Source organism: Spermophilus citellus (assembly GCF_964194105.1).
Source record: "Spermophilus citellus genome assembly, chromosome: 10".
Taxonomy (NCBI): domain Eukaryota; kingdom Metazoa; phylum Chordata; class Mammalia; order Rodentia; family Sciuridae; genus Spermophilus; species Spermophilus citellus.
In genome coordinates this window covers 9863649-9890080 of record NC_138197.1, presented here as the reverse complement: position 1 = coordinate 9890080, position 26432 = coordinate 9863649, and the positions used below count along the sequence as shown (strand labels likewise).

General features: G+C 49.4%; 1 protein-coding gene across 1 annotated transcript in view; it reads left to right on the top strand.

The window, feature by feature from the left end:
• LOC308658743 (protein transport protein Sec16B-like) overlaps positions 1–21225 on the top strand; it is a 42829-nt gene extending 21604 nt beyond the window's left edge. Inside the window, 15 exon segments of the mRNA XM_081311586.1 lie at positions 618–699; positions 4244–4361; positions 5431–5542; positions 7008–7113; positions 11439–11579; positions 12675–12788; positions 13546–13621; positions 15163–15474; positions 16239–16306; positions 17223–17375; positions 17571–17669; positions 18061–18160; positions 18281–18360; positions 19288–19383; positions 20154–21225. Coding sequence (XP_081167712.1) covers positions 618–699; positions 4244–4361; positions 5431–5542; positions 7008–7113; positions 11439–11579; positions 12675–12788; positions 13546–13621; positions 15163–15474; positions 16239–16306; positions 17223–17375; positions 17571–17669; positions 18061–18160; positions 18281–18360; positions 19288–19383; positions 20154–20225 — 1729 coding nt within the window. The 3' untranslated portion in view covers positions 20226–21225.
• Positions 21226–26432: the final 5207 nt, after the last annotated feature.

Genomic DNA, 26432 nt, shown 5'->3' with positions numbered 1-26432 from the left:
CCCACATTGTGGCATATATCTCTGCTACAGATTTTATTTTTCCTTGGGCCATTGATTTTTGATGGGGCCAAGTGAATTGTGAAAAATATCTTATGGAGTGTGCTTAAGTCTCAGATCAGCTGTAGAGCTCATTATATCCTTGTTAAGCAGATCCCATGGATTGTCATGAGCAGGATCATTTCTGGTCCCTGTTCCACGCCTCTTTGGTCATTGAAAATGGCTATTTAGTGCTTGTGAGTAAAAGCCATACAGACCCAGGTGGCCAGGAGGAGGAGCCCACGAGAAGGGAAGAGCTTCCAGGTAACTCTGCAGCTCTCTGGGGGCCCTTGAGGTGAGGGTGGGATATATTGTTGACAGAAGAAGGCCCATAGCAGTGGTCACTCTAGAGTTAGAGGGCTAGGGCCAAAGTGCAGAAAGCATCCCTATACAGGAAGTCTATGGGGGGTGTGGCAATGAAGATGTTTCTGTCACCCCCAAAAGGAGGACAGGAAGGCCCAGCAGAGCAGAGATGCTCACACTCCAGAAGAACCTACTGAAACCCAGTGGAGGGGCCTCGCACGTGGCCATGGGCCAAGACTTCTGGGCCTGGTCCCCCAACTGACCTTTCTCTCCTGCAGCTTCACCAGCACACTGGCGCTCAACGACCCTCTGCAGACCCTCTTCCAGCTCATGTCGGGGAGGATTCCACAAGCAGCCACGGTACCTTTCCTCACCTCAGTGTCATCGGGGTCAGGGTGGGTGGGGACTGCTGGCTCCAGAATGCAGCGATGGCTTTCTAGATGAGACAGGACCAATGACAGTCTGTTAGTTATTTGCCATGTTCCTGGCCCTGTGCTAAGCCCTTTGGTGCATATTATTTCATTTAATGCGTGGAGGTAGGAGTTATCTCTGTTTTGTGGATGTAGAAACTGAGGTGCAAAGGTGTACATGGCTCAGGGTCACAGAGATGGTGGGATCACTCTTGGCCCAGGTCTGTCTGACCCTAAAGACCTTGCCCTTCCCACCATGTTACGGCTGCCTGCTTTTCAGTGAAGCCCACACTGCTGTTCTCCAGGCTCTCACGCTGGGCTGTGCTTCTCTATCCTGGGCAAGCTCTTCCCCTGGGCACCAGTCCTCAGATCCAACACGCTGCACTTCACTTCTCTTGGAGCAGAATGTGGCTGAGAAGTCTGAGGCCTACCTGTGAGTTTTCCCATGATAATAGACTTGATTTTTTTTGCCCCAAAGTATCCTTAGCTTTGAAGCCCAGTAACTACTAGGATGTTTCCTAGTGTTGACTGTCTAGGTAAGTTTTCTTCCCCCCTGGGGCCTAGCACACTCTTTAAATATGTCCACTCATAAATTAGAGTCCGGGAATTTCCTTGAAGTATATTAATCTATATTTGTCTCATTCCATTACTATGGTTTGTTTTCAGGAATTCCATGTATATGCATCTCAAATGCATAAGCTATATAAAAACATGATATATATGTGTATATAAATGTATATGATTTTCTCTTTAATTAAAACTCTTCTCTCCCACCCACCCTCCGTCCCTTCATTCCTATTTCTGCCTGCTGTGCTTTCACCAGTGTCTCTTGCTCTTGTGTCTTTCCATCTTTGTCTTTATTTCTTTGATGTTTCCCTCCACTTCTTTCCTGAGCTCTGCAGGTCTCCGTTGCCCACTATTTCTCTCCTGAGCTCTTGTAACTCAGCTTTATGCTCTTGCTTCATAGAAGCAACTGTTTCATGATTTCCCTCTGCTTCTTTCTGGTGCACCTACATTCAATCTCCATTAATTTTGGCGCCTTTTCTTGTATTTTGAAGCTTGGAGTTTTTTCCTGACAACAGTTTTAAGGAAAATGGACATCACACTTTTACTTTTTTGTCCTTATTGCTGTGGATAATTCTAAGAAAATAAAAGAGACCCAATGACTTCCATGACCTATTGTTAAACCGACGGGCTGTTTTGGAGCAGTGTGCCTCTCAGTTCAGCTGAATGGCCTGTGCCCTGCAATGCAGTCACATCTCCACAAGAGCACTGTTACAGAACATGGTAGAATCAACTTAGGGTCTTCTGGGTCTCACTGCAGCAGTAGAGTTAGCTACTTTTCCCTACTCATGGGTGAGAAAACTGAGGCATGAGAGGTGATGGGTAGGTGCAGGGTTTGCTCTGGGAGTGTGGAAGTTTCTTGGCATCCTCATGAAATGCCTGAATTGAGTGACATGTGATGAGTGGCTTAGGCAATGGCATGGTAATGGGACATGCAAATGAGGTTTCATCACAGGTTTAACCTTGACTTTGCTGTTACCTCTGTGCAAGCCTGGCCTGATTACACAATCCCACAGAGCCTCAGTTTTTCACCCTTGTGGTGATTTTGTTACCTAGCCAATAGGATTATTGTGAAAAATGAAGAAGAGAGAATTTGTGAACCTATCATCCACCACGCCTGGCCCATTGAAATTAGTTAATAATGTTTCTTCTTTTCCCCTTTACTCCATAGATCTGCTTGGCAGAGATGTGTTACAAACCATACAGGAATAGACAGAAGAATGAATTCAAATTTTCTCCCTTCCCCCTTATTTTTAGTAAGGGATTTTCTTCTTTTCTGCTGGTTCCTTTACATCCAGCAGAAGAGGCCTGACTCTAGGCAATAATAATTCCTATCACATACGATTGTTGGCAGGAAAATGCTTAGCATAGGATATGATTCAATACCTGAGCCAGGGTGGTAAATGAGAACTACTATTATTATTTTGATTTTTCATCATCAATGTATTATATTGCATTGCCCAAATAAGCAGGGAGTAAGAATAACATAGAGTTGGATAAAAGCATCTTTTATTCCTTGGGATAATTACAAACAGCAAATAATTGTGAATAGTTTTGATGTCCAAATTTTAGTTATTACTGTCAATCTGCTCTACTCATCTGTGCAACAAATTGGAGTTGGACTGGCCTCTTTGCTGAGCTTACCAGTCTGTGTGTATATATATTAATACCGATTATGGAATTTATAAAGTAAAAACCAAAGTGGCACAGTGGTGCACACCTGTAATCCTAGCACTTCAGCAAGCTGAGGTAGGGGGATCACAAATTTGAAGCCAGCCTCAGCAACTTAGTGAGATCCTGTTTTTTCTTTCTTTCTTTTTTTTTCTTTTTTTTTTCTTATAAAAGGGCTAGTGATATAGTTCAGTGTTAAAGCACCTCCTTAGTTCAATCCTCAGTACAAACAACAAAAGAACTATGCTATATGCTTTACGTAGATATTACCTTATTTTATTATCAACAATAATGCAGTTAGGTGGAAATTATGATCTTCATTTTAGAGATGAGGAAACAAAGGCTAAAAGACATTAACAGTCTTGCTTGGGGTCACAGCTAGTATGAGGCAGGAATCAAGTCAAATCCAGGGCCTGTGTTCTTTCTAGGACCATCATATTGTTTATTGACAGTTTCTTCCCTGAAATTTTCCCTCATTTGGGAGAAGAGTGGCCCTTGGGTTAGCTCACAGGGAAAGCACCATTTCTGTTGGTTTTCCCCATGTTTCCACTTCTCTGCTGCCCCCTGGTGGAGTCTTTAGCTTCCCAGGACAGGAGGGAAGTGACTGGGGATTGAGTACTGGCTGGGTGGACTGGCTATTCAAATCCCTAAAGGGATCGTAAGACCTCACAGGATTGTTGCAAAGGTTAGATATGATGACGGGTGTCAAGGGGCTTAGTAAAACTAGAAGACATTAGCAGTGGCGAGACATCAGGTGGCCTAGTGTTCCCCTGACATCTGTGACAGGCTAATGCAGTCTCTTCTACTCACAAGAAAAAGATGTTTGATCTTCCTTCTCCCACGCAAACATCAAAGTTTGTTTTTCTTTTATGTTTTGTTTTGTTTTGTCTCTGCTATTTGGGGTGAAAGTGAGGCACTGGGAAGAATTTAAAAATTAGTGAATGACTAATGTCATTTTGTTTATCTCCTGGTATTCTTAGGCACATGCGTAAGTATGTATTGGTATTCTTAGGCACATGCGTAAGTATGTATTGTCTATATGTGTCTGTCTGACTGTCTATCTTTCTAGCAGTTTTGTCTTTTTATTTATTTTTAATGAGAACTCTAGATCAACATACAGTAGCACAGCAGTCAGTATCCTGAGTGTCCCCTGAATTCCTCCAAACCAAAAGACAGGCAGCAGCCTTTTGTGTTAACCTGTATTTTGAGAAGCTCTAAATGACTCTGGAAGCCTTAATTATTCTTCTGCCCCTTTTCAGTGTTGTGGGGACAAGCAGTGGGGGGACTGGAGGCCCCACTTGGCTGTGATCCTGTCAAATCAGGCTGGGGATCCGGAGCTGCACCAACGTGCTATTGTCACCATGGGGGACACCTTGGGTAAGTGGACGCCTGCGCTGCCCCCTGTTCCTCTAGGGTATTTCCAGGCCTGCTTTAAATACCTGTCCCTAGATTCTGAGATTCTGTGAAGGCCAGTCTATGTCCCAGACCCAGGGGCTTTGCAGTTCTTCCCTGTATCTCTGTTCCCCAGAATTTCCACGGCAAGCCAGAGCAGGCCAACCTGACATGTGGTGTTCTGATGCTGCAGACTCTCCTCTCTGCAGCCTCTTCTCTGCCCCTGGTGACTCCCCTGTACATGGAGAAGTACAGGGAACAACGTTCCTTGCTGCTGTTAGTCCTTCAGTGACCCAGCTCAGTCTGTTAGGAAATTCTGTTTTTGCCTGAATTACTTTTAAAAATCATGATAATAATAGCAGCCTTTAGCCTTTACTCTGTAGTCTTTACTTCTGTCATCTCTGTCTAAACATAGCCTGGCGAGCACTTAGAGGCTAGTGAATGTTCCAGATGAGTGGTTCTTTAATTTGCTCAAGGGGTAGAACATCTAGAAACCCTGGTGTTCTGTGTGGAACTCTGTGAACGCTACTCTGTTAAACCTGAAGTAGTCCCGCATCAGGTGCTGCCAAGAGGTGGGGTTGTTCAGCACCCTGGAGGAGAGGTAGCCATGTTTGTGGAGGCCCTCCTGAGCCAGGCACCTGGCTAGGGACTTAACGGACTGGAATTCATTCCATCTGGTTTAAGAATTGCTTCTTACATAGGGCACTTCTTTGCTCAGGTATAGACATCCCTACTCACCCCACATCATCATGAAGGACTAAAGTGTTTAGAAAATTCCTATGGAAAATCCATTAGGGAGAATGAGAATAGGGCCTTATTCTGGCTGAAGAGAACTGAAATGTAACACCTGAGGTCATAAGTCGGGTCAGTGAAGGGGGGGGGCGCTGCAGGGGCTGTGACTTGGCCTATGAGAAGCTTGTTGATTTACTCCCGTGAGGCTTCTCCCCTGACCCCCAAGTCCACTCTTGCATCTCTCTCTCTCTCTCCCACCCACACTGCGGGACCCCACAGGTCCCGGGCTCCATGACTGGGTCTTGTTCTGCTCCTCCCACAGCGGGGAAAGGGTTCGTGGAGGCTGCTCACTTCTGCTATCTCGTGGCTCACGTGCCCTTTGGCCACTATACCGTGAAGACAGACCATCTGGCCTTGCTGGGCAGCAGTCACAGGTATGTGACTTCGTGGGAAAGGGAACCGCAAAGATGTTTGCCGCGGGACTGTTTTAGCCCTTGCTGGGTTTCGAGGTGCCACTGTTTATTTTTCCTGTGAACTTTAGCTGCTGCTGAGCTAGCTCACCACCAGGGGGCCTCAGACCCCAGGTCCTGCTCTGCGAAAAGGGCGAGCTGGTGCCTTTGAGTTGTATTGTGCCACTCTGGACACTAGGTGGCACCCTGGTTCCACAACCAGAGATCCTCTCTAAAGAAAACTCACCACAGCAAAACCCAAACCCCCAACCCACAACCCCCCTGGGCTGCTTCTAGGAGGCCACCCCAGGAAAAATAGGGAAGTGGAAGAAGTTGACGTTCCCTCCTTGGAGCCCCAGCACCCCCTACCATGACTGTCCCTCAGAGCCCACTGGGGGGCTTATTATTCTCTGTTGGCTGTGATACCAGGTTTTTCACACAGGGGAACCTCAGCAAGCCTTTAGAGAATGAGTATAGATGGACAGACAGACAAGTTTAGTCCCTAGCAGTAACAGGATTTCTGAAGCTCTTGGGGCAGTATTTCCCATGTTACAGATCTACCCTAGAGGAGGGTATATTTTCAGTCTCATGGAGGAGGGAAACCAAGGCACAAAGGAGTTAAAGAGCTGGCCCCAGCCACTATGCCAGGCTGGATGTCGGGTCCAGGCAGCCAGCTGCGAAGTCTGCTCTTGTGACACTTGCCCCCAGCTGCTGCCACCTTAGCGGCGACCACATCATAGCCTGTTTCTCGGGACCCTGGTCTCCACACACAGTTAGCTCATCAGAGGGCCAGATGTGACAACAAGGGTGTTTGGACTAATATGTCCCCTTCCATATTCATGATAAATGAGGACATTTCTGGAGGCAATGTCCTAACCCCCAGGAATAACCCTAGTGACTGTGATTTCAGACACCATGGCAAGCTGTTCAGGGAAGAGTGATCTGAGGGGCATGTGGGACACTGGTGGCCCCTCAGATTACACTCACCATGTCCTCCTCCTCACTGAATGAGCATCCAGTGCAGGGCTGCCATTGCTCTCTGGCTCAGCTGTCCCCGTCCTCTGGCAGGCCTTCTTCCCAGAGTGCACCTGGAGGGCCCCATGGCTCCCTCTTCTGTGCCCCTGTGCGCAGGCTGGGGTGTCTTTCCTGGGACATGCCAGGGTTTTGGGCACAAAGGCCAGTGCTTGGTAGGTTTAAGAAGAGGACTCAGGACCTTATTCTCCAGCAAAGAAGGCTGAGGAGGACCTCCTCTCTCAGCCTCTGCCTCCTACTGTCCAGGTGCAGAGCTCTGCTCTGTATCCCAGAGCAGACCTGCAATCTCTTGGAGCCACCCTGGGATCAGCCCAGGACGAGGCTCTGCCACCAGAGGATGCAGCTGGTTTGGGGTCTACTAGGACTTAGCTCTGTCCTTCACTCCCCAATCTCTTTTATTATTATTCTCTGGTTTTAGCCAAGAGTTTTTGAAATTCGCAACAACCCAGGCTATCCAGAGGACGGAGATCTTCGAGTACTGCCAGATGCTGGGCCGCCCCAAGTCCTTCATCCCTTCTTTTCAGGTAACTGAACCCGGTCGAGGGCACAGCTGAGCTGTGCATGCTCTGGGCAGCTGGATTTCCAGCTTTGCCTTTGGCACATACTTCCTGGGGCTAAGGCATCGACTGTATTTCTCCTCATTAGTGTGAGAATGGGGAGGTTAGGATTTCTTTTCATGTCCCCTAAAGGTCTACATTTTACAATATGAAAGCGAAACCTGGCAGATGCCTCTCTGCTGGAGGCTCCTGCCTCACTCCAGGCACAGGAGAATCCTGCTTGCAGTTCTGGGCCCGCCTCCTCCCACATCAGCCCTCTCTCCTCTTCTCTTGCTGCCTCCTCCTCCTCCTCTTTCTCCTCCTCCTCCTCTTTCTCCTCCTCCTCCTCTCCCCTCCTTCTCCTCCTCCTCCTCCTCCTCCTCCTCCTTCTCCTCCTCCTCTTTCTTCTCCTCCTTCTCCTTCCTCCTCCTCCTCCTCCTCCTCTTTCTTCTCCTCCTCCTCCTCCTTCCCCTCCTCCTCCTCTTTCTCCTTCTCCTCCTCTTTCTTCTCCTCCTCCTCCTTCCCCTCCTCCTCCTCCTTCCCCTCCTCCTCCTCCTCCTCTTTCTCCTCCTCCTCTTTCTCCTCCTCCTCCTCCTCTTTCTCCTCCTCCTCCTCCTTCTCTTTCTACTCCTCTTCCTCCTTCCCCTCCTCCTTCCCCCCTCCTCCTTCTCTCTCTTCCTCCTCCTCCTCATCCTCTTCCTCCTCATCCCCTCCTCCTCCTCCTCTTCCTCCTCCTCCTCTTTCTTCTCCTCCTCCTTCTCTTTCTACTCCTCTTCCTCCTTCCCCTCCTCCTCCTCCTTCCCCCCTCCTCCTCCTCCTCTTCCTCCTCATCCCCTCCTCCTCCTCCTCTTCCTCCTCCTCCTCCTCTTTCTTCTCCTCCTCCTCCTCCTCTTTCTTCTCCTCCTCCTCCTTCCCCTCCTCCTCCTCCTCCTCTTTCTCCTCCTCCTCCTCTTTCTTCTCCTCCTCCTCCTTCCCCTCCTCCTCCTCTTTCTCCTCCTCCCCCCTCTTTCTCCTCCTCCTCCTCTTTCTCCTCCTCCTCCTCCTCCTTCCCCTCCTCCTCCTCCTTCCCCTTCTCCTCCTCCTTCCCCTCCTCCTCCTCCTTCCCCTCCTCCTCCTCCTTCCCCTCCTCCTCCTCCTTCCCCTCCTCCTCCTCCTCCTTTTTCTTCTCCTCCTCCTCTTTCTCCTCCTCCTCCTCTTTCTTCTCCTCCTCCTTCTCTTTCTACTCCTCCTCCTCCTTCCCCTCCTCCTCCTCCTTCCCCCCTCCTCCTTCTCCTCTTCCTCCTCCTCCTCATCCTCTTTCTCCTCATCCCTTCCTTCTCCTTCTCTTCCTCCTTCTCTTTCTCCTCCTCCTCCTTCTCTTCCTCCTTCTCCTTCTCTTTCTACTACTCCTCCTTCCCCTCCTCCTCTTCCTCCCCCCTCCTCCCCCTCTTTCTCCTCCTCCTCCTTCTCCTCCTCCTCCTCCTTCTCTTTCTACTCCTCCTCCTCCTTCCCCTCCTCCTCCTCCTTCTTCTCCTTTTCCTTCTCCTTCTCCTTCTTTTTCTACTCTTCTTCCTCCTTCCCCTCCTCCTCCTCCTTCCTCCCTCCTCCTCCTTCCCCCCTCCTCCTCCTTCCCCCCTCCTCCTTCTCCTCATCCTCTTCCTCCTCCTCCCTTCTTCCTCCTCCTCCTCCTCTTTCTCCTCCTCCTTCTCCTCCTTCTCTTCCTCCTTCTCCTTCTCTTTCTACTCCTCCTCCTCCTTCCCCTCCTCCTCCTCCTCCTCCTCCTTTTCCTTCTCCTTCTCTTTCTACTCTTCCTCATCCTTCCCCTCCTCCTCCTCCTCCTTCTCACCTCCATAGCAACCTGCCCAGAGGGAGGCCCAGGGAGTTGGATGCCCACCCAGGGCACTTGCCCTTCCCCTCCTTCTGACATTGCCACTTGGCCCTCCTTCCCCACTGTGTCCTTGGCCCTCAACCTTCTTCTCCCCTCTGAGGTCCATGCTGAGGTTCTGTTCTCTCTTCTCCCCTTTTCTACTTGGTGTCCATTGTCACTTATATTCATGGTGACTAATGGCGATAATCACATCCTCCTGTGCTCCCAGGTCCATGAAGCTTCCTCTCTTCCTCCTGCTGGTGGACTGTAGTGCAGCCCTCCTTGGCCTTGGCTGTGGCTTGGGTGCGATGGTGCCTGCACTCTGGAGCTGGCCTGAGCTGGAGCTGGTTCATTTCTGTAGTGCACTGGAACGGTGCTGGACCTAGAGTGACTGCTCTCACTGTCCAGACGATGGCAGCCACAGCCAGGGCCCCCTTTGACATTTTTTTAAAAACATTTATTTTTTAGTTGTAGTTGGACACAACACCTTTATTTCACTTATTTGTTTTTATGCAGTGCTGAGGATCGAACCCAGGCAAGGGCTCTGCCCCTGAGCCACACCCCAGCCCCTCCCTTTGACCTTGAACTCACCTTGCCTTCATTTTCTTTCTTTACATGACAGCTACCTAATTTCCCTGCTGGAATTGTCTTCTTTAGGCAGAGACTATTTCTTTTCTTAATTTTTTAAATATTTGTTTCAATTAGTTACACATGATAGTAGAATGTACTTTGATACCTCATAAATAATGAAGTATTCATTCTTCTGGTTATACATTATGTAGAATCCCACTGTCACATAGGTATATATGTAGGTACGGTAATAAGGTCTGATTCATTTTATTATCCTTCCTACCCCTGTCCCCCTCCCCTCGCTTCACTCCCTACTGGTGGGACTGCAAATTGGTGCAACATTATGCAAAGCGGTATGGAGATTCCTCAGAAAACTTGGAAGGGCACCACCCTTTGACCAGCTATCCCACTTCTCAGTTTATACCCAAAGGACTTAGAATCTGCAAACTACAGTGATGCAGCTACATCAATGTTTAGCTATTGTGAGTTGAGCTCCTATAAACTATGGAACAACCTAGGTGTCCTCAATAGATGAATGGATAAAAAATGTTTTACACACACACACACACACACACACACACACACACACACAATGGACTATTACTCAGCTTTAAAAAAGAATGAAATTATGGTATTTGCTGGTTAATGGATGGAGCTGGAGAATATCATGCTAAGTGAAATAAGCCAATCTCCAAAAAGCAAACGCTGAATGTTTTCTCTGATATGTGGCTGCTAATTCACAGTGGGGGGTGGGTAGGGAAGAACTGAAACCTTTTCTGCTGACTCCTTGTGTCTCCTTCAGTGCTGGGTATTGAGAATGTGCACAGCAACAATAACAGCACACACACACACACACACACACACACACAACACAACCTTGCAACAAATGACTGTATTATTATAAAGAAATGATGCTTTGGGTATTGCCTCTTCGTTCAGAGTCTTGCCAGAGACCGACCCCTCCCAGCAGACCTTGCCCGTCAGCTCTTCCCATGGCTCCCCTGTGGGGGGGGAGGAGGGGGAGGGGCACTCTGGCCTCTTTTCTTTCCCTTGTTTATTTGTCCCCGTGCTCAGTGGTTTTGGTGCTGCTCTGGGCTGATAGTGATGAGAAGAGCTGGTTGCCCTGGGTGTCCCAGCTGCCTGGCATCCTGCTACGGTGCTTCTTGTGCGTGATCTCTAACCCTGTGGGGAAGGCAGGATTAACTCCCTCCCACTCCGTTTACAAAAGAGGAAACTGAGGCGCAGAGGGGTTACATGTTATCGATGCTCTTCTCTCACATACCATGTGCTGCAAGTCTGTATATGGGTGATCTCACTGAATTTTCACAACGACCAAAGGGGTAGGTGGCATGACAAACCCCATGCTGCAGTAAGGAAACGGAAGCACACAGAAGTAGGTAACTAGGCCCGAGCTCCACACCTGCGTCAAGCTTGGCTGTGATTGGGTCTTCTAGCACCCAGTCTTTGGGCTTGGTCCTGCTTGGCCCTCGTGCTTGTGTGAGAGCTCACCTGTCTTGTCTGCACTCCCCGTGGGCTCTAAGCCCTTTGTGCTGAGGTCTGTTTTTGCCTCTTCCTGTGTGTCCTGAGCTTGGTGTTAGGCTCTCTGGAATGTGGGCTGCTGGGGAAGAAGTTAGTCCTCCCGTGTCTTTCCCCAGTGACCAGGGCCTGGGAGGATGAGCCGAGATGACCCCATCCCTTGCTCTATAATGTAGGAGCTACTGGCTGGATTTGGAGCTGTGCCCGTGCACAGACAAAATGCCCCGGATGGCACAGGGCCCTTGATATCTGGATGCCAGAGCTAGCAGAACCAACAATCAGCTGACTTCCAAGAAGTCTTATCTGCATTTCTCTCTGTCCCTGCCTGGATGGACTCACCCCCATCCCCTTCTCTTCACAGGTATATAAGCTCCTTTATGCTTCCCGTCTGGCAGATTATGGCCTGGCCTCCCAGGCCCTGCATTACTGCGAAGCCATCGGCGCAGCTGTCCTGAGCCAGGGAGAGAGTAGTCACCCTGTGCTATTAGTGGAGCTCATCAAGGTGGGTGTCTCAAAGGGTCCTCTGCAGGAGTTTTATCTTCAGTGTTCAGAGAAAGCTATTGTAGAGCAGCTTAGACTTCACATTTCATCTTCTTTGAACATGCTGCAAAATTGGAACCCACAGCTGTCTTTGACCACATAAGCGTGCCCCGATGTGATAAGCACAGAGAAGGATGTGCTGGGTGGGGGGTGGTGAGATCTGGGGACTGGAAACCAGTCATGTGCTCCTTGAGAAATTCATTCTTGCATCTGCTTTTCTGGTACAGTAAAACTGTGTGCCATTGTGAATTGTTCTAATCACAAAAGCCAGCATTACAAAATATATTTTAGTTGATTAAAACAGGAAATGATCCTTATTAAAATGCTTTTAAATGTATGGAATATTTTATCACTTATGGGATATATTTAAAAAGAAAACAAAAAACATATCAACCCTTAGTTCCTGGGGAAGTAAACAACAATCAGGCAAATAGTTGTTCCAATTAATTGAAGAAAAATCCATTAGCTGTAGAGCAAAAAGGCAGCTTGTCCTTAAGGTTTTGCTTTGGCTTAGAGGAGGCCCACGTTTTGGATTCTGTAACAGGTAAACCTTGTGGTGCTGACTTCCTGTTCCCTGAAGTTTCTGGCAACAGGTTTATGATTGCAAGGGGCTTCGGGACCCAGGATGGATGATTGGGGTTTGGGGACACGATCATGGAATGAAGCCTCTTAGTGACCTCAGCCTCCTGGGAGCTGTTAAAGTGCAGGCCCAGGCCCAGGCCCACCCAGGCGGCTGGAATCAGAATTAGCCTTTGGAACAAGGTCCTGGGTGATTCCTGTGGGCCCTGAACTTTAGAGGCCCTCTTACAGAGAAACGTCCAGAAACCGTTTCTCATCATATTTTGTGTAGTATCCAACACCAAAATGGGCTACTTGTTTTAAGTGTGCTGCCATTTTGGGAGGGCATCTGCTGGATTTCCTGTTTCTTGTTCTTTCAAACCGAACTTGCAAGTTACTTACGGCTCTTTCTTCTTTCGGCCCCTTTCCCACCCTCTTCCCTGTCTTCTATTTTTCCCTCTCTTCTTGGCCCTTCTGGCCCTCTGGAAACCCGGCACAGCTGGCAGAGAAACTGAAGCTGTCAGATCCTCTGGCTTTAGAAAGATGCCGTGGGGACAGGGACCAGGAGCCAGATTGGCTACTTCAACTGCGGAGGAGGCACAGGGAGCTGGAGGTGAGGAGGAAGGAGCTGCGTTTCCCTCTTCACTCCCCTAGAAATAGAGTAAGCTCACCAAGGGCCTGCGGAGCCTCCCACCGTCCCTGCTGCCCAGGCTGTGTTCTGGGAAGGGTGGGACTCCCAGGGACCTGTGGCTGCTTCTCTTCCTGGTCTGAACTATGCATGTGACACAAGGGGGCGCACTTCCAAACCATTCTTGCCACCCTTCTCTGAGGTCCCAAAGAATGTTTCGTGACCATCAAAGCTTCCCCATCTCTGCTAGGAACAATGGATCACAGTGGACCTGTGTCACTTTCATGTAATGTAGGGCAATTGCTTAAAAGACTTCCGGGCCTTTTCTCTTTGTTCTGACAATTGCAAAAGCTGCTGGCCGTAATCACAACCGTAATTGGAGCAGGGCCTCCCCCATTTTCTTTCTTCCACTCTGCTCTGAAGAAAGGACAAAGTGGATTTTTAAAAGCATGCAGCCTTTTCTCCCTCCTCCTTCTGCTGCAGACTCTGAGGCCTACAATTTAGTTCTTTCGATCTGCCCCTCACTCTGGGGAGAATGGATGTGTTGGTTTGCGGCCATCTCTGCTGCTCTAGCCGCGTTGGGAGACCTGGGAGCGAGTGTCCTGGGCCCTGAGCATGCAGTAGTCCCCTTTCCTTATCACTTCCACTGGAATTTTCTTGTTGACTTAATTTTTCAACGATCTTGTCCCCTGTCCTTGTTGTTCTTAGGCCGCTTAAAAGGATTTTACTTTATTTTGAATAGCAAAAGGCAGCAGGAGACATTGGAGATCCTCCTTCTGCTCGCTCAGATATTTTGGGAGCCAGAGGAAGAATCACAGGTATCCAAAACGGTGCACGGACACTGGATGGGACTGTGGTAGATGAGGTAGCTTAGGAAGTGCCACCCTTGCGTCCCCATGGCTCCAGCTGCTCCCCCATAGGCTTCTGTGGGTCTCATACCCGGACACTTCTAAATCCCTGCGCTGAGAGAGTTTCTGTCTCATAGTCAGGCTTCTTTATTCTGGTACCAGGGATTGAACCCAGGGATTCTTCACCCCTGAGCCACATCCCCAGGCCTTTTTATTTTGGGACAAGGCTTCACTAGGTTGTTTAGGGCCTCACTAATTTGCTGGGGCTGGCTTTGAACTTGTGACCACCTCAGCCTCCTAAGCCTTTGGGATCACGGGCACCTGCCACTGTGCCCAGCCCACAGTCAGGCTTTTAAGTGCCTCTTATGCGTGTTGCTTCACCTATATTAGTGCCTTCTCCCACCTGGGTAAGTTTCTTGGGGCCAGAAATCATAGTTACCTGTGTCGAAGGTGATTGCTGGGACGTTGGACGCTCTGGAGATTTTGGAGCTCTCGGTTGCCATCTCACCATGAAATAAGTGTGTTTCAAAGGACGTCACCCCTGTTCCTCCTTCAGGATGCCTCTGCTGCTCAGCAGGCGTTATGCCCTCAGTTACCTCCATATCCTTTTCCCCAGTTACCACCCTGGTGGGGTCAGGCAAGGGCTCTCGTGGCTTCCCTCCTGGCCATGTCCAGCCTTTGGCATTTCCTTCAGGGAAGAGCAGAGGGTGGGGAGAGAGGAAGAGGGAGAGAGGAGGGCCTTGCTTTCTGCTTCTGGGATTTGCCATGAGCCACAGGGCTGCAGAGGAGCAGGCTGGGGAGAGCCAGGCTGGTGTCTCAGGATGGCTGCTTCCTGGCAGCCCTGTCTGCTGATGCCTAGTGGAGCAGTGGGCTAGCAGCATACCCCAGACCCCAACCTTGGCCCAGTCACTTCCCACATCCACACCTTAGGGGTGTATCTTATCAGCAGGGTCCCTTCCAGGGCAAATGTGCTCTGATTCTTTAAAAGTAAGGTTGGGGTTTCTAAGGTCCAATTTTTTTAAAAAATATTTTTTATACTTCGTAGATGGACACTATATATATTTATTTTTAAGTGGTGCTGAGGATCAAACTCAGGGCCTCATACGTGCGAGGCAAACTCTCTACCACTGAGCTACAACTTCTGCCCCAAAATTTGGGTTTTTAACTAGATGTTTCCTGGGTTTCCAAAACCCAAGTCCATTAGGCACTCCTTAGTGGAGAGAGTTTATCCAAAAATTAAAAGGTGTGGCATTAGATGGGATGGTAATTTTTTCCTCCTGATCCCTGGGTTAAGGACTCAGAGATCCTTCCAGGAAGTGGGGAGGATAGTCCTTTAAGCAGCACTGAGAGGTGTAACAGTCATTCTGTGCTTTGCTAGTCATCCCTGAAGCCACGCCCAGGGCTGGTCCTTGGGACTGCATTCTCAGAGGACAGGGCAGGGAAGTTTCTGATGTGATCAGTCTGCAGATGCCGCTCTCAGGTCTCACCGTTTCTTTGCCTTTCATCCTTAGACACTTCCTGCCAGGATCTTTTGGGACATCAAGGCCACTCAGAAGTCCCTGGGTACCACTCAGCTCTGTGGCCTACACCTGAGCAGACGAGCCTCCCCGAGCCCAGCCCACAGCAGCCCTTCCCCCTGCAGCCGGGCCCCTACCCAGTGGGAGGAGGTTCAGGGCACATGGAGGCGCCGGTGCCTCTCTACTCGGTTCCTGAGACCCGTCTCCCAGGGCCCAGCAGCGACAGTGGCGGAGACAGTGTGGCAGTGACAGGGGCTCCTGGAGGAAGGGTCTGGGAGGAGGCGCTGCAGATACACCCTCCCTCTGGTAAGGCCTGCTGGCCAGGTGGACACAGCTGTGGTGGGAGGAAGCCGGTGAGGGGGGCGCAGGGCCTGGGAGGAGGTGGAGTTGGAGCTGGGGAAGGCAGGGGCGTGGGCGTGCATGTGTCCTAGGCCGCCTCTCCCCTGGGACAGGTAGAGCAGGACACATAGTCCCTCCTGCCCTCTCCTGGACCACAGAGTCTCCACGGAGCCACTGCAGGGTAGAGAAGTAAGGAAAATGCCACCCATGGCTCCTTCACATGGCACCACAGGGCAGGCCAGGCCGGACCCTCTCCCTGAGTCCTCCTACACCCAAGAGCTCATTGTCAGGAACTGTGGCAGGAACCTGTGCCCTGTCCCAGTTCTGTTTCTTCAGGTCCAGGAGACCTTGGACAGCAGGGGCTGAGTGTGGGGGATTGATGCTGGGTCATGCCCGCACAGTGCTGGGAGCCACGGGGGAGGATTAGATTCTTGAACCTTCTAAAATAAGACCCTGGCCAAGATGGAGATTTCCAAGGAGCGGAGGCTGGGGGATCCCTGTCTCTAGCTCCCCGTTGCTCTGATTTCCCAAATCCCTAAGGAACGGCCTTGGAGTTCAGTGGGGTAGAGTTAGGTTGATCAGCGTGTCCTGGGGTGGCTGGCCACGCAAGTGGGCTTTGCATTTCCTGCGACCTCCTTGTTGCTCTGCTGGGAAAATCATCTCCCTTCTTCAGGATGGGGGTGGGTAGCACTAATGCGGCTCACTCTCCTTGTTTCTGTTTGGTGCTACAGGAGAGAGCGCAGCATCCCAAGACATCTCTTGGCAACTCGATGATCCAAAGAACATTTCCAAACCTCAGGTGAAAGAACGAAGCATGAGCGAGGACGATGCCTTCTCAATGGCCCCGGGGGCTTGGCCACACTCCAGCTCCTCCCTGACCAGGGGAACATTCTCTTCCGCATCACACCTGGTCTCTTCTGTTTCTTTCCACCCAGTCCTGGCAGTTGGAGGGAGGCTGAGTTCTTGCTTATGCTCAGCCCCACCCACCTGTGCTCTGGAGGAGGGAGCAGCACAGCTGGCTTAGTTCTGGCCCCAGGGACCTCTGTCCCTTTCCTGCCTCATCCTCCCCAAAGCTCTCAGAACCTGCACCCCTGTAGGAGACTTTGATTTCTATTTCCTTATTTTACTTTGTACCCTGCTTTATAACAAAGAAAGACCTATGGCAGCTGTGACGGTGCCCATGATGTCTTTTCTCCTTGATGGGTCTGGGGGGTGACGGAGGCGGCCATGTCTAATTGATCATCCCATCCAGCTGCTGGTTGAATGTGCCCCTTCACTGGGCATTGGGCAGCTTTGGTACAAACTGCAGATGTTGTGTCAGGAAGTGAGCTCTAAGTGCCTCAGGTTCTCTGGTGGCTACGTTTCTTGGGTTTGGGGGTCTCTGTGGGTGTTTCCAGGCCCTCTTCGTCTTCAGTAGTAGCTTCCCTGGCTCCTGCAGCAGGCCTTGGCATGGTTCTAGAGCAGAAGCAGAGCAGCCCAGACTCCCAGGGTGGGGGGGACACGAAGGCTGGATTTGACACCCGCCTTGCCCCAGACCTTCAGCAAGTCATTTGTATTTTCATGGCTAAGACTTGCTTCCTCCTCAGTAAGATATGACTCCCTGAGACACCGTCCCTTGGTTTTACTGAGTAGGTGGGGCGAGAGAGCGTGTGTGGAAATATGCTGTGTGACCTGCCAAGTGCTTATGCGAAGTCCGGGTCTTTATCAAAATCCAGGCCCCACCGGCCCCCAGAGCGCACAGTTTCTCGGAGAGTTCCACCAACGTGGGCCAGGAAGACCAGGAAGAGTCCTCTGAGGAAGCAGATCAGAAACCTTCCCCAACTGCTGCAGAGAGAGAGAAGCCGGGGGACATGAAGGAGAACATGAAGGTGGAGGGACTCGACCTTCTCTTCCCATCCTTCCCTCCTCTTCTGCTTCCTTCCCAAATCGTGGGCAGAATAGGAGTCTGGACTCGGCGGTGTCCCCTTCCTTCCAGCCTTTGTCTCTCACTGGGGGCAGTGAATCTCACAGCCACTGGGGAGAAAGGAATCTACAGGCCATAAAGATCCCTCTTTGCCTTCCAGAGCTCAGGATTTGGCTGGTTCAGCTGGTTTAGGTCGAAGCCTGCGAGCAACGTGTCGCCCTCTGGAGAGGAGGACACCTCAGACAGTACTGACTCGGAGGTAACCTCCGTGGGAGGGGAAGGGAGTCCCCTCCCTGTGGGCCTTCCAGGGGACGTCTCTCCAGCTCTGTGGAGCTGTGGGCTGCATCCGATTCCACCCTGGCCTGAATGAAACAGAGTCTTGGCATTGGGAGGTGATTGTAGGAAAGAAATTGGTTCCCGCAGGGCAAGGGCAGATTTCAAAAAGTCTTAATGATCAGGACAAAGGATTTTAACTTCAAAAGACCAACAGGAGGCAGCTGATCTGAATTACTCTGAGTGGAGTTGCAGGCCCTTTGGGGAGAGCACCCCAGTGGCTGGTGCAGGTGGCGACCACTGTTGCTGGTGTGGGACGCATTGCCTGAATTTGTTAACCACCAGTGTCCTCAGTGCTGCCTTTCTCCACCAAGCAGGAGCCCCCCAGAGCGTCCTCTCCCCACCAGGGACTCTCACCCATGCCTCTTCTTGAGTCTCCACCTCTGCCTGGTGCTGGCGCCTCCTCCAGGGGCACAGGTACCTGGACCTCTGGGCTGCCTGTGGGGTCATGGTGCTCTTGGGGGTGGAGGTGCCTTCAGGGAGTGGGGGCTCCCCAGTCCTGAGCAGAGGGAACGGCTTTGCCTCTTTGCCTTCTAGGTGGGGGAGACCTTGGAAGATCCTCGTCCAGTGGGGCAACAGCCGAGGGCACTGGAACTGGAGGGTTCTCGGAGCTTGAGGTGAGCAGCCACCTGGAGCCGTGGCCTCCGCAGGGCTGTGTGTGGGTGTGAGCCTGGGCTTTCAGCGTGGTCTGGAGGTGTGCAACCTGGGTGGAGCTGGCCCGTGGGGAGTGTGGAGAGAGAGTCTGCATTAGTTTCTTGGGTTGATATGACAAAGCCCCACGGACAGGAGGGCTTAAACAGCAGAATCGATTTCTCACAGTTCTGAAGACTAGAAGTACAAGATCAAGGTGTCGGCTCTTGGGCAGCCTTGCTGCTTGGCTTGGTGATGGCCGCCTTCTCCGCGTGTCTTCTCGTGATCTTTCCTGTGTGTGCCTGTGTTTAAAATCCCTTCTTCCTAAGGATACCAGTCATGCTGGGCTAGGCAGCCACATGGCCCCTTTAAAGATGCCTTCTCCAGCACAGTCACATTCTGAGATATCAGGGATAGGGCTTTGTCATGACTCTTTGGAGGGACACAATTCAGCTCATGCAGTTTCCTTAGGTGGGTTCTGGAGGACGCCTCTCTCCCTGCCAGGGTGGGGGCTGGAATCCACAGGTGCCCTTGGCTAGGGCTGTGATCAGTTCTTCCTGAGTCCTCCACATCACTAGGGATTTCCTGCCTGTTGCTAGGAAAGCAGTTTTGTTTCTTGAAGCCTGATTAGAGCACTTTGGAGTGTTTTAGGCCTTCTGCAGGATGTGGTGTGCTTTTGACTCTGGCTCTGTCTGCCTGCTCACTGCAGGTACAGCAGCACCTGAGCCTCTGCATTGCTGGCCAGATCTGGGGGTGGGTTGTGCCCACTTGAGCCATGTTTGTTTGCTGTCAATTTCTTGAGTTTTAGGAGAAACCTTCCTCTCCAGTTGTCTCATGCCAAGTCGATGTTGAGGGAAGGCTTTGGTGTTCTCGACTTGGGCCACTCACTGGGTTTCTATTGTGTTCCTTCCCAGGGTGTCTCTTCTGAGCTCTATTACAGACCTGGCGTTCTTCCTCCACCTGCCTTGAAAGGGGCTGTTCCGCTCTACAACCCATCTCAGGTTCCCCAGGTAAGGACGCCCTCAGCGGGAGGGTCAGGAGCACAGGTTTTGCATGCAGGAGGCCTGGGTTTCTCATCCGCTGTACCACTTACTGTGGGGACCTACGTCTCAGCTACTGCGTCTGAGGTATGGGATTATTAGTAGCTACCTCACAGATGTGAGTGTGAAGTGCTTTGCACCTAGAAGATGCTCAATAAATGAGGGCATTAGAAATACTGCTCTTGACCTTTTTTTTTTAAAGAGAGAGCGAGAGAGAGGGGAGAGAGAGAGAGAGAGAGAGAGAGAGAGAGAGAGAGAGAATTTTTAATATTTATTTTTTAGTTCTCGGCAGACACAACATCTTTGTTGGTATGTGGAGCTGAGGATCGAACCCGGGCCGCACGCATGCGAGGCGAGCGCGCTACCACTTGAGCCACATCCCCAGCCCTGCTCTTGACCTTTAATAGGCTTAATTTGTGAGAGCTACAGTTGGTGCTGGTAGCAGTGATGTGCGTATACCATCCCTCCATCCTGGGGTGACAGAAGCCAAGCTCCCTGCTCCTTAGGGACTTGGGATCGACTTAACTAATGCTAATGTGGCATTTGGCCTCCCTCTTTATACAATCAAATTTCTTTTCACTGTATTTGGGAGGTGAGGGTAGTTCATGAGAATACAACCTTAGGAAGCCACCTGCAGCCAGAACATTCTAGATAGACACGGGGGTGTGCCTGTGTGTCAGACCTGAGCAGAGTCGTACTGGAAGCTGTGCTCTGGCCTAATGTGTGTTCTTCTTTTTCAGCTCCCCAGGGCTCCCAGCCTGAGTCGGCCGAGCCGCCTAGCTCAGCGCCGCTACCCAACCCAGCCTTGCTGAGAAGGAGCTTCGTCTCCAGCTCTTCTCTCAGGAGCACAGCTTTTCCATTGCTCTGCCTTCCTCAGTCCCCATCCGCTCTGCCACGTCCAGGCCCTCATGATAGCCATGCCAGCCTGTTGCCTCCACTGGCATTTGGTGGCAAGGAACAGGATCCCCAAGGGATGGCTCACTCCAGGCTTAAGTCTAGCTTCAGCACAGTGGAAACTCAGATGGAAAATCTGGGTATAAGAGGAGCCGGGAAGTGAGCAGAGTGTCATGGCAGCTGCCGTGGAGAAGGAGGCTTGGGAACCTCAGGAAAAGTTAGGTCCCCAAGAATCCTGTGGCCCACATCGTTGGTGACCCCTCTGGGTGCTGCAGCAGGGGCTCTGAGCAACATTCCAAGAGCACATTGACCCCTTCCCCAGTCTTAGTTATAGAGGGTGCAGCGTCCAGTTTGCAAAGTTTTTATACTGCAACTTGATCACTGCTGCCCTTCAAGGATTCCCTCTTCAATGACATTTCAGCAATTTTCCTCCTGGTCCTAGTTTTCTGCATATTTTCTCTGTGGTTCAGATTAATTATATTTCCTCTCACTTTCTTAGCTGGTCCTATTTTTTCACATTCTGGCATCTGGCTATCAAGTTAGATTGCTGTAGGCATCATATTGTCATGGTAACTACTGAACCTAATGATGCAGATGGATGGAACATCAGTATAATAAATGATGGAAAACGTTTCCTAAAAATTCATCCTCTCCATGAGAGGGGAGGAATGAGTGTCTGATACTGTTAATTCTCCCTTCCTTCCTCAGCCTTTTGCAAATTGATGTTCGGAGGTTCATTGGGGCCAGAGAGTGGGGGGGATATCTTGGAAATTTCTATTTCTCCTTTCAGACCCAAAATAGGAATGATTCTTGCTGTTTGTCAGACTTGCTGACAATTTCTCCTCACAAAGAACAGTTTTTTGTGTGTGTGTAATTGTACATACAGGGTTTGTACTTTAATGTACTACAGTTCTGATGTTGATAGCAATTAAACCCAGATAATTTTATAGAAAATGCTTGTCTCTAGCTGATTTTTGCAGAGGGAGAAAATACATTGATGGGCTCTTCCATGAGTCTTTCTAATAATGGTTTTATTGTGTGCCCAGGTGTGAATAGCTGGAAAGAGCCTTTTGTTAACAAAGAACCCAGGGACTGGTCCTCTTAAACTTCCAAGTCTACTCGAGTATTATTTTTTTTTCAATTCAAAAAATATGGACAAAAGCTCCTTTGACACAAACCAAGTCACTTCACTAACTAAATGTTGCATGTTCTGCTCCTTAAAAAGTTTGTCACCTCTTAAATTAGAAAATGCATGCCCAAGTGTTTTGCATCTAGGAGGCTCTCAGTAAATGCCTGTGCCTGTTCTTCCTTAAAAGGCTGCAGCTGCTTCTGTTTGGTATCCTGACACCTAGTGGCAGTTCTGTGGCAGTAGCGTGGAGTTTCACAGGAGCCAAACTGCCTAGACTTGAATCCTGTCACATGCAGTTCACTTGTAACCTTGGGCAAGGCTACCTCACTGTCCCATGCTTTACTTGTCTTACCTGTAAAAGAGGATGATAATAGTAATAGTACCTGCAATAGGACATTGCAAGGATTAACCAAATCAAGTCCTACCCACTAGAAAGAGCACTCACGTCAAAGGAGGGGAGTGAAGACCAACAGGGCAAAGCTGTCAGATGCCTGGGAGCTCACTTGCTCCTCCTCAGGAGGACTCATGCATGGGGCTGCTGTAGTGCTTAACACAGCAGGCTCTGAGCACGCTCACTTCCCAGGCAAAGAATACCTGGCAGTGAACATGTTTTCCATGAAGGGAAAGGTAGGCTGTTTCTGCGGGAGAGGCAGCAGGTTCCTGGTGTTTATGCTAATCTGTCCTCAGGAGTTTTCACTCTGGCAAAGTCAGAATGTGGCCATTAATTTGTAGATGCTTGGTTAAAACAAATTCCATTGGTCATTGGTCAGGGATGTTAGTCCGGTAAGGGTCTGATAAAGTTCTTGGCTGTTTATCATCTTTGGCTGGGTGCTGGTGCCTGCATTGCTAAAGGTCATGGTCATTTTACAGCTTCAGCTGGTAAAACCCAGTCATGGTGAAATGAAGCATGTGCAGCTGTCAGAGAAAAGTGCTTCCCCTCCCTGCCTTTGTATGGTGGAAGCTGAGGCAGAGAGAGGGAATGGGAATGTGCTGGGGTTAGAGGCCCCATCTCTGCTCTTCCACATCCTGGGAGAGGCTGCAGGGCTTGGGGAGAAGTTGGTGTTGGCTTTGGGACCTGTCCCATGTGTTCTGAGAGCCACAGCCACTTGGTCTTGGGGGATGGCCAGGTCCACGATCTGAGGCAGAGCCCCAGCTCCCTGCAGCCTGGTGTGGTGTGGACTCCAGAAGGGAGTAACCGCACAGTGTCCCAAAGGGCCTGATGGATAAGCAGTGGCACAGAAGGCAACAGGTGAGGTCTGGGCCAGACCAGCCCCAGCCAGGAACAGAGCACACTACTATGGCACCCAGGTCCTCCTTCCCATCACCAAAAGCCATTGCAGGAGGGAATGAATAGAGAATAGAATTCCCTCTCTCTAAACAAAAGGACCACCTAAAACACTGTTTTAAGGGGAAGATAAGATATTACTAGTTGGCAAGTTTGCTTTTTCCTGTGCTTCTCAGTGGAATTTGAACTGGGAGGAAGAATAGACCAGTGATGGGAAATAGAGAAGCCACGTTTTCCTTACAAAACCGAGCACTAGTGTGCGAATTTGCCATTCTGCTATATACATATAACGTAATATTTATATGAAAACATTTAAATTTAATGTTCAATAATTTGAAAGAGAACAAACCGTTAAATTCCATTTAAGTGTCTTTTTCACACACCACCATTCCAGCCCTCTGTCTAATCCCTGTGAGTGGCTATAAAACTCTGAATGAGCCTCGATTCTTCTGTCTCCGGCACATGCGCCCCTTTCGGGCCTGACTCGGCTTCAGGTTGCCTAGTGTGGAAGCCGCTGCTAGCCATCCTGTCCCCCCACCCGCCAGGGGCTTTCCTTTTGGTCCTTCCTGTGAGTGACCAAGAAGAAGAGCAAGACACTACATCCACCTCTTCACTAAAGTCAGAATATTTTCTACCCAAGAGGTAATATGCACAATGCTCTTCTGCTTGAAAAGAAGAATAAACATGTACTTTGGGTCTCTCCAGTCTCATGAGGCTTTCTGACTCCCCGCCACCCATTCTCACAAGGAGTGGAAGTGACTTTTTCCCTTTTCTGCTTTTTGCTTTAGGCTGGAAATCGCATATCAGGTGGTGTGGTCTGTGAGTGACAGCACTCAGCTGAGGTTGTCCCTAAATGTGGCCTTGAATCCTGCCCGCTCTCATGACACACCTGGCCATCACTCACACAGGCCCCTCAGACATGGCTTCCTAGTGAGACGTACAGTTATTTTCAACGAAGATTAATAGCGTGTTAAAATGCTCTCACTTTGTGGAATCTGCTTTCCACCCTTTCCTCCGCTCAGGTATTTCCGTCTCTAGGTAATAGTGCTTCTCTGGAACAAGGTCACAATTTGATCTGTGAGAACTGCTTGTTATTTTAATATGAGATGCTTTCCTGGCCCCTGCCCATCTTAGGAAGAGACCACTCAAATTTAACTATTCAAACTTTGAAAGTATCTTGGGAGGGGGTGCCGCGGCTCTCCTGGAGGTTTAGCTGTTGGGTGCCACATCTTGAGACATTAAGGAGCTGTGCCTGATACTTTGTACCCAAATGGCTCATGTGGCTCTTTAAGACTCTCAGCGGCTTCCCACCACCTGTGCCTGGAACTCTGTCACACTTTGGAAGGCCCTTGACTCATGCCTCAGCTCCTAAAGTGAAGTTCTGCCAAGTGGGGTTCTCGTCAGGAGAGTTGGGGACTGAGCTAGATACATTCTTGGAGTCTTTTGGAAGCTGTGGTGATCAGATATTCTGAATTTCCATAAGAGTGGTAATATTTATCCACGGCGTGCATTTTGAGAGGTAAACAGTCTCGTCATTTCAGCATATTACATCTGAGGAATCAGGGTGAAGAGAGAGGGTACCTATCTGGTCCCAGGTTGCTTGGTTGGTAGGGACGGAGCTGGAATTGTAGTCCATGCAGCCTGACTTTAGAATCTGGGCCTTTAGCCGTATTGTACCTGGACATATGTTCATTTGTTCACTTATTCATCAAATAATTGAATGGTATGTCAGGCAGTACAGTTTTTTCCTGGACAATCTGATTTAGACTTGCCAAACGGCCATCACAGAATTCCTTCCTGCATGAAACCTGTCCTTTATAGCATTTGGAGGTGGCAAAAAAAATCACGAATATAGCCATGGAGCTCCTCTGAAGGGGGGAGGCCAAGATGGGGAGTGATTTTGGTTTTATTCACTTATGTAGTACCATCCCATAAGGCACTCTTCAGATTGTATCTCTTTTCACCTCATCTCCACCCCTGACCTCTTTTATTTCCCTTTCCTCACAATCACTTTTTACTCCCAAGAGAGGAGCATCCGGAGGCCATCCTCTCTGTGAGACATCTTCCAAATGGCTGTTACTATGAAGACATCTGTATTAGTTTATTTTCCATTGCTATCGCAAAATAGCTGAGGCTGGATAAAGTCTAAAGAGGTTTCCTTATTTCACACTTTTGGAGACCAAAAAATGTAATATCAGATACCCCTATTTGGCTTTTGGTGAAGGCCCCATCTGGTGGTTGCATTAAATATGGTGACGTAATAAGAAGAGATCACATGGCAATACAGGAAATCAGACAGGAGGGGCCCATCTTGCTCTTTGTCCATGAGAACCACCTAAATCTGTTCCCAGAGCAGTGCTCCCAATGACTGAACCATCCCCTATGAGTCTCCACCTTCTAAAGGTTTCATCAACTTCCTCCTTGCCACACAGGGGACCCAGATTCCAACACCCAGACCCTTGGGGACACACTTAAACTCCATGCAAATGATAGTCACACCCATGGAGTCCCCCTTAGCAGAATAGGATGGATCAGATCCTATGTCAATAAATCCAACTTTTGGCTAATTTCCTTTTTTTATATTTTCCCAAACTGAGTTCTTGGAAACCAGCAGCCTTGGCTTTTAAAACTGGTGTCGGAATTTTCAGAGCCATTTTGCAATGCAAGAGATAATCATGCCTTCTCTCTTGCTTTTGTGTTCTACAATCATCGTTTGGGATCACGAGAAAACCTCGTTCTATAGGAATAGAAATTATTGGAGTTTGGGGCCTCAAGATTTTATTCTTACTCCTTTGGATATTTTAGATAAATACCCATGACTTAAAAACAACCTGGAGCCTCACAGTCATGGCCTCTTAATTTTTAAACTGCATTTTGCAAATAAGAGCAACAACAAACCCGGCCCACAGATGGCGTTAGACATCCTCACGATGAACATCAATTAAAACCTCAAGTCAGAATCCAGCTCTGTGCGGCAGATCTATTACTGACAAGTTGCAGATATGTTGAGATTTGCTAAATCAAATTAATTTTTGAATGTACCAGAATAGCTTACAATTTAAAGGTAATTGATGTGAAGCCCTTAAAACAAAGAATTATTTGAAACACACAGAAAACAATCACTCCCAATTTCTCACTCTGCAGAAGTGGACTACTTGGGAAGAATGGGAAGAACTTCAGTGCCAGACACTCAACTCCTCCTGGTGACTTTAAGTTAATTGACCCTCTTAGTGCCCCTTACTTCCCAGGTAAATTCTGGGGATTCTGTCATCCAACTTTTTTTAAGGACCTCCCAGGGGCTTGATATGTGAGAACAAAGTCCTAGCTCTTTGAGAAAGAGCTCACAGATGAACTGGGAGACTAGTAAGTGACAGAGCCACCAAGTCTGCTGTCCCAGGAGCTGTTGGTGTGTCATGTGCCCCTAACTCTGCCTAACTGGGAGGGAGACTATCTGGAGGATTCTGGACCATGCAAATTTATCAATGAAAAAAAAATTGGCCTTGAGTGGTTAGTCCATTTTCCTGAGTCTCCTTAATTAAAGTTTTGATTTCCAGGCTGACGGTCTTTTTCTTTGAATGTGAGAACATGATTTATTGTAAAACATTTTTTTATTATAATGTTGAGAGTGTGTTTGTGGTCATAAAACCATCAGTAACAGTCCCTAAGATTTTGCACCAGGTATTGTTTCCAGAGTTCACAAGTTTACTTGTT